We start from the raw sequence: 12,859 nt of genomic DNA, 5'->3' as shown, positions 1-12,859 counted from the left end.
GGCATAGTACTACAAAATGTGCATACAAATAAAGTCTTACGACAGAGACAGACTCCAGAAGCATAATCTGTTTCAGGGATACATTTCTAAAAATTTGCAGAAAAACTACATTCCTTAAACCAATCAAGCTGTGAACAAATTCATTAAAATCTTTTTTGTCCTTTCAAACATCATAAGAATTATTCTGACGATACTCATGAGAGAAAAATCTGTTACTCAAAAATAAAACGGGAAAAAAACGTGAGTAGATTTTTGTACCTCTGCAAAACACAGTGGGGGCTTCCCTGTGTCATTGAGCTTCAACTTCAAGAGCTAAGTTGAAGAACAGACATAGTAAGAAAGGAAACCCTATTGGCTCTACCTTCAGACTCTATCCTGAGCCAGTCCACTTCCCACCACCTCTGTTGGCACCTTCTTGGTCCAAGCCACCATCATCTCTCACCTGAATTACTGAAAGAGCCTCCTACCTGGTTTCTCTGCTTTTCTCTTTCCCTACTTCAGTCTCTTGGCAGCAAGGCAGCCAGAAAGACCCTGTTACAACCACAGGCAGACCAGATCTCCTCTGCTCAGAGCCCTCCAATGGCTCTCTTTTCGCTGAGAGGGAAAGCTGAAGTTGTTACAATGACCAATAAAACCTTACTCACTCTGGCCCCCAGGTGCCACTGTGGCTTCATCTCCTGCTCCCCTTCCTCTGCTCCTGCCATACTGACCATTTTGCTCTTTCTCAAAAACAGGAGGCACACTCCTACCTCAAGGCCTGGGACCACCTGTCCCTCTGGAGAGTCACAAAGTTTACCTCCCTTGCCTCCGCCGTAGTCTTTGCTCAAACATCACCTTCTTGGTGAGGCCTCCCTGGACCATCCAAACTTAATAACAACCCTCTCCTCCAGTCAAATCACAAATTCTGCTTTCTTTTTTTTCCCCCATAGTACTTAAACCACCATACTCTATAATTTACTTGTATATGGTGTTTATTGACTACCTTCCCAATTGTCATATTCAAGAGGGCAGAGTCTTTATTGTCTTTTATTTATGGATATAGCATGAGAAACTAGAATTGTGCCTGGCATGTAGTAGCTGTACAAGTATTTGGTTGGCTGAGATTACTCAGGTATTTGTCTTTGTACTACATTCTTTCTATGCTTCACCAAAATGACCATGACGAAATCCTGGCCTCCTTGAAATCTTGGATAATTTAAAATGCCATGCATTAAGAAATAGCCGAAAAAGTGATCTTTAAAACTACAGCCATATTCTTTGGGGTTCTGACATTAATATTGAAATATTAATCATGACATCTTTAAAGGTTCTCTGCCTTACTAAAATCCTAAAAATAATTTATCATCTCAAGGGCAAAATTAATTGAATTATTCTCTCTTCTTGAATCAAGAATTCAACTGATTGGCTGTTTTTCCTCATTTTGGTGTGCTGGCACCTACAAGCGGAGCTTTGATTTCATGATGAACTTTTAAACGCTCTTGTTAACTGCTCTCTCTGACATTTTTTTTTTTTTCAGGCAGAACGACCATGATTTCAGCAAGCAGCTATCTGACAATTGTTAAATATAATTGTTCAAGTATAATGAGCCTTACACTCTCCAAATGATCTTCTCTCTACAGTAAGAATTTCCTCAAATGATGTGAGATCAATGAAAATCAATGCTACAAAAACCAGTCCTTGTCTCTGAACAGTTCAGCCTAGGGGAGGAGACAAATTGGTAACTGCCTAGCCATTCTATGACATGCCAATTGCTATAGCAGATTCATTGAAAAGTGCTGTGGAAACACGGAAGAGGGCATGGTTTGGGAAAAGTTCGTATGTGATCATTGTAGATCTTGGTATTTTTTTCATTTAAAACTGCTCATTAAGCACTTGCTAAATTCCAGGCATTATGCTTGACCCTTGGGATGGAGACATGAGTAAGAGGTTGTCTTCTGAGAGGACCTACTGATGATTATGCTATTCATGCTGATCCTGCACGTGTGGCTGAAAACATTGATTCTTGGGGAAATGACCAATTGCAACTGGTGAAGTTTTTGGAGCATGCCTTTTCCATGGCGTAGTTGCTGGGCACTCAGCGTGCCAGGCACCGGCTCAGAGCTGCTGAATGGCCCATTCTCTAACTACTGGGTGTCTGGATGCCTGCGTGCTGGGGTGGACTGGCCGCTATCAGTTCCAGGAAATACTTTAACCAAATAAAGCACCCAAGACTTGTGACTACTCTTGGTTCATAATCTCTTCTTTGTCTGATCCTTTCATAATGTAACAAGATTTGTATGAAAGGGCTGAATGCTTCATAAATACTTTAAAATCCTAATGTTGTTATGGTAAGAGGAAAAGACCTAAGAAAAATCAAGAAATGACTTTCAGCCATCTTTGATGAACATATAAAAATTGAGAAATTGAGGATATCTGTGAATTCAGTCGCTCTAAGTTAATGTAGTAGCCAACAAGCAGGTTTTCATTACATTAAAGTTCATTGTGAAGTGCGTGTACCACGATGTAAGTGGTATATTTAGCTATATGTGGATATAATAAATTTGTTCTCATAACCATTAATATAGTTGAAAACTAACAAATAAAATTAACTCTTAATATAGTACTGTCTAGTAGGTACTGCTCATATAATAAGTAATTCAATCACCTGAGTGACCCCATGGGGCAGGAACCATGATCATCCTCATTTTACAAGGGAGGAAAGGTGCTGTGAGGCTCACTAGCCCAAGGTCACAGCTAATAAGTGGCAGAGCCAGAATTTGGACCCGGGTGATTGGGCTCTAGATGACGGTACTGCTATGTTATATTGCCACACAGGTAAGATGGGCAGGTTAGCCATTATTAGACATGTTCATTGTTTAATTCATACATATTTTAGGAGTCTGTTTGTAGTAAGTGAATGTGTGCACTCAGAAATGTGTTAAGGGAAGAATACTCAAAATGTATAATCCTAATTTAGAAACATTGTGCCTTTTCAATGTTTGTTGTCTATCATCCCAAAGCCTTAAAATAACTTTCAAGAGTGACTCAGTGTGTGCTTAACCAAAATATTGCTAATGATGAAACAGCAAAACCTCAGAAGTTTTAATTACTAATCACCTAATAGAAGACACACCCTGCTAATTATATCTCTCAACGTGGAGCTAGGAGTGTAGGCTATGGCACATTACTTTGTGGGGCACAGGGATTAAAGGTGGTGTGAGCTCCATGTTCCTCTGGACCTAGAATTTAAATGTTGAATGGTATCATTTTGGAGAAAATCGCTTACTATTTTATAGCAAGGTGATTTTACAAGTAAAAACCTTCAAGAAGAGTTGATGTGATTTTAAAAATCAACTTAGATGCTTGCATTTTGGATTGCTCCACTCTTACTCTTCAGCACATCAACAGGTAAGACTCCTAATTCATTAGTTCCTTAAAAATAGGGAGTATAGTGAGTCACATCCAAAATGTGATTAACATGGACTTTGAAATACTGGCTCTGTTTATATTTTGATTTTTGCCATAAACGTATCCAAGGGAAATGGGTTAATTTAGTAATACTAAATCTGATGAGTATATAACCATCTGTTTCCAATAATATAAAAGTTGCTGGATTGTCTTGTACTGAGCTCCCAGCTCTGCACTTATTTGCCTATGGACTTGGTCCATAAGGCTCACGAGATAAATAGCTTATCTGTCAAAATCTTAATTTCTTCACTTCTAAGATAGATGTGTAACAGTAAATGAGAAAATACATTCATATTTCTGATTTCAGTACCTGATTCACTGTAGATGCTGAATGAATGAATGAATGAATGAATGCATAAGTAATGCCAATTGGAAATTCCAAGTTGATTTTTTCTATTTGGATCATGATTTTGGGAAGGGATTTTGGTCTGTGAATATTTTTTTTTTTTCTGTGAACATTTCTGACCCACTAACTCAATATTGACTTGCACTCTTTACATCCTTATGCATCTCCTATGTATTGGTTGATTTTCTCTGTTTTTACCTCCTTGGTTCAATGGTGATCCTGTAAGCACAACAAAAGTTAGTTGATATGTTTTAACCAAAAGAGAATCAAAGAATATCACACTGTTTTTAGTCTCTGCCCTCCAGCTCTGTCCTATGGGATAAAAGTGGATGGAGCTATTGTTAGTTCTAGTATATTCTAGGAAGTGTGCTCTATTTTCCATATTTGTCCTGCTCCCAAAACCGGCCTGATTTGAATGCTGAAAGCAGTTAGATTGATGAGCTCCAGAGCAGAGTTGAGTGAGTGACATTTGCCCTGGTCCATTTTCCTTTATTTGCCACTTTCTTTCCTCTGGTGGTCTCTCCTCCTCCCAGGTTCGGGGCTTCTTTGCCATCTCTACACACAGCCCACCCCTCATAATCCTCTCTGAACAAGGATGATAATATGTTTTATTTTAATCAGCAAACACAATCACCTACTATGTGCCAGGTGCTGTGTTAAGCTCCAGAGACACAGCTGTGATTGACAAGTCTTCTCTAGGCCCATCAGAAATGTATGCTTTTCAGTAGGGAGTGATTTCTGTTTGCAGGTTTATTGGATTGAACACAAATTGTAAAATGGCAGCTACCAAAGAACTGAATGCAAATGGACTCTGTTACAAATTTAATGGATGCCAATATAGGTAACAGTACAAATGTGATGTAGACTCAAATTTTTAATTATGGCAGCTCTGTAATGAATATATGTGTGATGTACAAATACACACACACACATATATAGTCTAAATTTCATATAACTGCCTATGTTTTTAAATTTATTTGGAAGCTAACTCTCTCCTCAGTTCCCTCCTTACTCAGTTTAAATCCCATGGTCCATCATAATCACTCCTTAGCATACACATTGAACTTCTCTCTGCTGCTCTTGCTTCTCTTGGCTTAACCTCAATCCCAGTTAAATCCAACACTCCATCTCCTTTGCACAGCTGAATGGGCAGCTGAGTGTGCCTGGAGAAACCCCATACCATGCAGACCATCTCACTGCGAATTCATGGTTAATCAGGCTGAAAGGGACCTTGAAGCTGCCAAGCCATCTTACTCTTCTCCCCTCGTCTATTCATATGCCTGGCTTCCTGGATTGTTTCATTCTTCTCCTCTCTACTCAAACCTCCAACACCTCCTTGCTCACCCAGCTGATGGCCTGCATTCCTATTTCCTTCTTTGTAAGAAAATGGAAACAAAGAGAAGAGGCCTTCCTGGAGCTCCCAGTACCACATCTGACCAGCTACCTGCATGCACCTGCCCATACATTCTGCATTCTCTCTCACAAGAGATGAGCTGTCCTTGCTTCCACGAAGGCCAGCCCTTCCCCCTGTGTATGTGTTACACATCTCCTCTCACCTGCTTAAGGATTCTACTCAACAATACTCTCTTTTATATCTCCTGCTCCACCAGTTTTCTTCCTCTTTTCTGGGACATTCCCCACAGCACACAAACGTGTTATTTCACCCATCTTTAAAACCCACTTTTGAGTTGTTTACATGAGGTTTCTTATTTCTCCTCTCCTTCTTTTTTGAACTCACTCCAATCAGGCTTTCACCCCAGAAACTACAATTGTCATGGCTACTAGTCACTCCCATGTTGACAAGCCAGTGGTCATTTCTCCATCCTCATCCATTTAGACTTAGCAGTATTTGGTACTCTTGATTGCTCCCTCCTCTAGCAGCAGGTTTTTTTTTAAGTTGGCTTCTAGGATGCCACACTCTTCTGGATTTCTTCCTGCTCCTCTGATGACTTCTTGGCAGTCTTCTCTGCTTCCCTCTCATCATCTTCCTAATGTTTTAATGATGGAGTGTCCTAGGACTCCATCCTTAGATTATCCCTCTTCCTTACCTGTCGTCACCCCCTTGGTGATCTTATCCATATTCATAACATCAAACACCAACTTTAGGTTTAAGACTTTCAAGTTCCTGTCTCCAGCTAAACTTCTCTCTGGAAATCCAGTCTTATAGCCAACTGTTCCTGTGGCATCTCCACCATTTGTCTAATTCTTATAGAAGCTACATATGCATAGCTGAGCTCTTGATTCTACTCCCAAATCTGTCCCTTCTAGAGTTTCTCCATCTCAATTAATAGCAACTCCAGTCTTCTGGGAACTTCATCCATAAACCTCAACATCATCCTCAACTTTTCTATCACACCTCCCTGCCAATTAATCAGTAAATTCTTTTGGATCCTCCTTCACAATTTATCCAGAACCCGAGACCACTTCTTACTGCCTCTCTCACTATCACCAGTCTCTTGTCTAGTTTACTACAATAGCCCCCTGGCTGTTCTCTCTGCCTCTCCCCTTCTCCTACTTCAATCTATTCTCAGAACAAAAGCCAACCTAAGTCAGTCTGCATCACTTTTCTTTCCAGGGCCCTCCAGTGACTACCCCCCTCACTTTGGAGTAAATGCTAAAGTTCTTCCAATGACCTGCCAAGTGCTGCATGCTTTATTCCTCTGTAGCCTTTCTAGTATCATCCTCTGCTACTTTTCTGCCATCATTCAATCCCCTGTTCCAGAATTCAGATTTTTTTTTTAATTTGAGAAAGGGACTGTGGTAAGTACACTATAAAATATAAAACCCTGAGAGGAATCCGGGGCAGCACCCTGCAAACAACCACACAACTATTTTTGTGATAAAATCTATGAATATTCATATTATGTGGGATAACGAATGTATATATATAGCCTTAGGTCAGTTTTTGCTGCCAAATGAGTCTGCTGCAAATTGAGGAACAAGAAAGTCAAAACCCTACTTCTTTTCCCCAGAGATTTTTATATTTTGAAACCACAGAATAAGGTGCAGTGGACCTGTCTTTCCTCACTGTTCCCTGAGCTCTGGTCAGGGTGGCCTCTTCATAATTCCTCAGTCATCCTAAGCACACATCCTTCCCCCAGAGGCTTGAATGTTCCCTTCCCTTTGTCTAGAATGCTGCCCTCCACCAGAAATCCCTGTACTTTGCTCCTTACTGCCTTCAGTTATGGATTCAAATGTCTCCTATTTTAGGGGTGCATGGGCGACTCACTTGTTAAGCGTCTGACTCTTGACCTCAGTTCAGGTCTTAATCTCAGGGTTGTGAGTTCAAGCCTCATGTTGGGCTCTGGGCTGGGCATGGAACCTGCCTAAGAAAACAAAAAAATACCACTTACTTTAATGAGGTGTTCCCTGGCCACTCTATTTAAACAGTAAGCCCCTCCCCACCTAAACACACCACATATCTTCATTTTATTTACTTATTCACTGTCCCTACAACCCCACTAGACTATACTCCTCGAAGGCTAGGATTATTTTTCCCACTGTTGAATCCCCAGTTCTGAGAATAATATCTGGTGCATAATAGGCACTCGAATAAATATTTCTTGAATAAATTAATGAATCTGTTTTAAAGATTTTCATGTCATTAAGAAAGGCTGCTCATGGTAAGATAGAGAAATGACTCATTTAGAGAATGGGAATTAAGAAAATATGAACTGATATGCCAACCTATATGATTTCTTAACCAATTAAACTTAGCTTCACGTAATGTGCTATATTTCAAATGCTCTTTTAAAGAACTTTTAGGTCAAAGAGGAAATAAAACACTTCAATTGCAGAATATTTCAAAATATAATGACTCAAGAACTGAAGAAACTAGAAAAAGAACAAGTAACAGTGAAGGAAGAATTTCATTAATGAAAATAAAAGTAGAGGTTAATACATTGGAAAAACATGAGAAAAGCAATCTAATTGATAGATATGTGTGGTGGTTGCTTAATAAAACTAAAAAAATAGAAAAATAGAAAACCATGATGACAGACTTAAATAAACACAGGGAAATAACCACAGACGTGGAAGAAATTAAAATGTTATACTTATATAAATTGAATTGAAATTCTAGATGGAAATCTTACTCTTTACACCAAAATAAATCTCAGATCAATGAACATTTAAAATAAAAGAGTGAAACAAGAAAAGTATTAAAGAAAACAGTGACATTGTTAATAATCTTGAAGTAAGGAAGGCTTTTCTAAACAAGAAGAAACTCCAAAGCCATAAAGGAAAAGATTGATCATTTTGTTGAGTAAAATGTGAAACTTCTATAAAACAAAAATATAAACAGCAAACTAGAATATCTTTTCTCAATAGCTGACCAAAGAGGAGCAAATCTCTCTACAATTCAGAGTTTTTACAAAAAATCAGAAAAAAGTGCATAGGACACGAAGATCTCACCCACAGATGTGCAAAGGGCCAGAAATGCAAATGTATTCAAGCATTTAGGCAATTCAAGAAGTGCCAATTTAAAGGACCCTGGTAAGTTACAACCATAGAAGATATAGAGTATTTACAACATTCTTCATTTCAAAATCCAAACTCACTTCCATAGACTGAATAATGTATTAAGAGAGAGAAAGAGAGAGAGAGTGTGTGTGTGTGTGTGTGTGTGTGTGTGTGTATAAAGCAATGCAAAAAATAAATTCAGTTAAATATTCTAGAAAAAAACAGAAGGTTATAATTAGAAAGGCATGATCCAGGGGCACCGGGGTAACTCAGTTGGTTAAGCATCCAATTCTTGATTTCTGCTCAAGTCATGATCTCGGGGTCATGAGATGGAGCCCCAAGTCAGGCTCTTGCTGAATGTAGAGTCTGCTTGAGATTCTCTCTTTCCCTCTCCCTCTGCCCCTCCCCACCAATGCTTTCTATCTCAAATAAATAAATCTTTTTTAAAAGGGCACGATCGAACATGAACTCATTGGTCCAAATAAGAACTGGATAGATGTGGGCTTCAACAGAAAAAACAGAATAGATTCCAGGCAGGAGAAATATTGATGGAGGAGCCGTACTATACTAGGGATACATTGAAGAGGGCACATGTTTACTCTTGCAACTAGAAAAACAAAGGCACCAGAGAATCCAGGAAAATGAAAACAGCACAAGAAAATCATGATCCAAATATGGAGCAAACTAAAATGACACTGATCTTGAGCACTTCATGTCTATGAAAAGATAATTCATTTGAATATTCTCCTTTGAAAGGAATGGGAAACTGAATAAAGAGTGCAGACAAGGAAATGTAATTATAGCATGCTAGCTGGCTCTGAAAGGAAAAATATTTATCTAGTCATAATAATATAAATTCTGTTTATTGACATTCAATTTTTTGGAGCCAGCCTACAGACAAAACATGAAAGACTTAATTATGATTATAGAACAAAGTCTGAATGTTATCAACTTTGACGGTATGAAAGTCAAAGTGCAGCTGGCAAATCTTGGAAGATGGGAGGAAGACAGGCAACATGGCTTAAAACTTGTCTTGCAAAGGTAGGCAGCCAAGTTATGAGGAGTAGGAGGTATGGATCAAGAAACAGAAGATTACTGGAGCGCCTGGGGTGGCTCACTTGGTTAGGCATCCTACTCTTGATTTCAGCTCAGGTCCTGATCTCAGAGTCTTGATATTGAGCCCTGCGTTGGGCTCCATGCTGGGTAATGAAGGCTGCTTAAGATTCTCTCTCTCCCTCTTCCTCTGCCCCTCCTGCCTCTATGCACGCGTGCGCTCTCTCTCTCTCTCTCAAAAAAAAAAAAAAAAAAAAAAAAAAAAGGTTACTATTTAAGTTTACAGTGAAAGCCAATTAATGAGCTAAAAATAGTGTCATAGGAGGAAGAATTGAGACAATGGACAGCAGGACCTGTAGGAGCTCTTGTCCTGAGCTTCAGGCCAGCCCTTGCCTGGCCAGCCTGGGATGCACAACCATAGTTCACCCTGTTCAGCCACTCTCAGAGAAGTGCTGTTGGTAGGGATGCTAGAGGGACACTGAGGCTCCATGTGGGAGAAGGGAGGTGTTCCTTCCTATTGGCTCCTGGTTCCTGTCAGTGTTTTTCCAGCAATGACTTTTCACCCCTGCATGAACAATCATCCAATAGCAGCAGGTGGCTCCAGTTTGCAGCTGTTCTAAAAGTCTCAGAACCAGGTGCACGGTGCCCACTCACAGATGCCAGCACTAGCCATATAGTCCCTCTCTTCAGGGACCAAACCCCAGCTCTGGAGACAGCACCCCTCCCCCAGGTTAACAGCCCTTCCTCCAAGTTTCCTCATTTGAATAACTGAACCTCTTCTGTGTCTTTCACCAGCCCCCTGATAGAAGCTGCTCCCTGCAGTTGTCACATCGGAGCTACTACATGGTCCTCCTTTTTGCCTTCAATACCTGATTGATAACAATTCATTCTATTAAACTCTCACAGTTAAAATAACCATTGTGATTTGTTTCTTGCCCTGATCTTGGCTGATCCTAATGATAGGTGGGTTAAATCCTCATTTATTATTGAAGCAAGTTAATAGATCATGTGTGACTAAAGTTAATAAATCAAACCTTGGCAGTGTAAGCACGTTATATATACATATGGGGGTAACCACCAGAAGAACTGCCGCCTCTGGAGAGAGAGCTGAGTTTGGGGGTGAGCAAGGGATATTTGATCATCTACAATTTCTTTTTAATGTACAAACACTTCTTTGATTAAAAAAATTGTTATTCCCTATTCTCTCTCTTTATATTTATTACGGAATCTCATTAAAACAATGAGATTAGGGAATGGAGAAAACGCAAACTCTCCTAAAATTTTAAAGTAAAATCCGATGTACTCAAAAGTGAAAGACTTATTCAACATTTTTTGGTAAGTGATAAAAGAAAACTCTCAAATTCAAGACTTCAAAGAGCTCCTCCGGTACTAATAGTCACAAAATGAATAAATGAAAATCAATTTAATACATAATAATAAATTGAATAAATAATAATAATTATTATTGAATAATATTATTCCTCCCTTAAACAGCAGAGAAATGAAGTTGTTTTTGACTATTAAGTGAAAAAGAAAGGCCATGTTGAAAAGGTAAATCAGTCAGTGGATGACAGAAACATTAAGACTCAGTTTCCCGAAAGCTTCTCTTTGTAGAGATGAGTGAGGTGAGCGCCAGAAGAAAGAGACTTGGTTACAACTGAATAGACCTTTGCTGTCAACTATACTCTTGGGAGACCTATGCTGGACTCTTACTCAGGCATAGTGCTAGGCTCTGGGGACTCCAAGATCCCTTTCATCAAAAACTTTCAGTCTCATAAGAAAAGGCAGGAATTCAGGGAATTCACAGTATCCCCTCTTACGTCCATTCACAAGGGCTGTCCTATGTAATAGTTCATTTAGTCTTTCTATTAAGGCTGTAAGGTAAGTGGGATTAACTTCACTTTGCAGAGGAAGAAATGGAAACTCTTAAGGTAAAAGAATTGCCCAAAGCCAGGAATGTCTGATTCCAAAGCCACAATGCTCTCCTCTGCCACACTGTGATCTACAAAGTCATGGTCAGAAATAATATGGGAAGGGGAAAGGAGAACATATTTTAAAGAGAGTCTTCCTGAGCCAGACTTGCTTAACTTAAACGCTTATTTCAGTGAACCCTCATGGTGGGAAACACAGCCTCTCTCTGGGCCTGGTTCCTACAATACTGACACTCCATCTTTTTGCTGCAGGAAAAGAAGTTTGCTATGAAAGGGTGGGGTGCTTTAAAGATGGTTTACCATGGACTGGGACTTGGTCAAGACAGTTGGCAGGTTTGCCCTGGTCTCCAGAGGAGATAAATACTCGCTTTCTGCTCTACACTAGACATAATCCCAAAGCTTATCAGGTAAGCTCACTTGCTGCCTTCATACACAGGTTTTTCTAAAATAGAAGATGTAGCTCTAGATACAGAAGACCTAGGTTCACTAACTTACCCTGTCATAAACTACTGACTTTCAGGCAAATATTTTTATTTAGTGTTGTGAGCCAGGTTTTCTTGTCATCTTATTTGTCCTAGTATCTAAATATAAAGACTACTCTGAATCTATTGTTTCATATGAGGTAAATTTGATACTTCATTCAATTAATGTATTAATTGAGAGCCTTTCACGTGTAAGACTGTGAACAAAGTAACTATTATGTATTAAATTGAATAAACAAGATAGTATCCCAAATTTATTATATTAGGGGAAATAGGGTATATAAATAATTAACCTCTGTTGCAGCACAGATGATGACCTGTTACATAAGATACAACCAAAAGAATCTGGGAGCGTGGTGAGGAAGGACTTACCTTCCCCTTGGGGGTAGGATGGGAGCCAGGAAAGGCTTTGAGGAAGACACCTGTTTGAGGTGTGTCCTGCAGGATGGGCAGGGCTTGCATAAGCAGAGACATACAGGGAAATGACAAATGAACCAGGGTGGACAAATTCATACAGGAGAGAGCCTGCAGAGTACATCTGATGAATACAACATGTTGAGTTAGACTGGGGATGGAAAGGAAGTCCTCAAATATGGAGTTAGTTAGAAAAGTAGTTTAGAGACAAATTATATAACCCCTTCCTGGGGTCTTTGGAGTTCATCCTGTGAGCCGTGAGTCCCCCACTGGGAATTTTTAAAGAAGCTGTAGCATATTTACCCTGGTTACAGTGCACCTTCTTGACCAGATCCGGGAGAGCCTGCAGGTGATTGCCAGACCGTTTAGTACCCTGCCACCCAATATGGTAACCATGAGCTACGTAGGTATTAAAATTGAATAAAATTAAAAATTCAGTTTTTGGCTGCACCAACCACCCATCAAGTGCTCAGTAGCTCCAAGTGGCTAGTGGCTACCATTTTGGACAGTGCAAATATAGGATATTTCCACCACCACAGAAAGTTCTCTTTGAGATTGCTAGAAAACTATAGTGCAGTTTGGATCAGACTCAGAGAACTAGCCTGAGCCAGAGAATGAGCATGAGTATGACAATAGAAAACTGACATGATAAACATCATAAGCTGTCCTGAGATCTTATACATGAGTCATAGGAAGAATAATGACCCCCTTGTCAAGAAAATTTG

The 12,859-nt window shown here is 39.6% G+C and overlaps 1 protein-coding gene across 1 annotated transcript in view; it reads left to right on the top strand.

Moving 5' to 3' along the window:
- The first annotated feature begins 9,158 nt into the window (after nt 1–9,158).
- Nucleotides 9,159–12,859, top strand: part of PNLIPRP3 (pancreatic lipase related protein 3) — a 28,408-nt gene continuing 24,707 nt past the window's right edge. The window contains exons 1-2 of the mRNA XM_072804750.1: nt 9,159–9,213; nt 11,491–11,645. Of these exons, the coding sequence (XP_072660851.1) occupies nt 9,159–9,213; nt 11,491–11,645 (210 nt within the window). The remainder of the gene's footprint in view (nt 9,214–11,490; nt 11,646–12,859) is intronic.

The sequence above is a fragment of the Canis lupus genome, chromosome 29, assembly GCF_048164855.1.
Source record: "Canis lupus baileyi chromosome 29, mCanLup2.hap1, whole genome shotgun sequence".
Lineage (NCBI taxonomy): Eukaryota > Metazoa > Chordata > Mammalia > Carnivora > Canidae > Canis > Canis lupus.
Note: the sequence above shows the minus strand (reverse complement) of the source record. Positions and strands in the feature narration are given on the sequence as shown.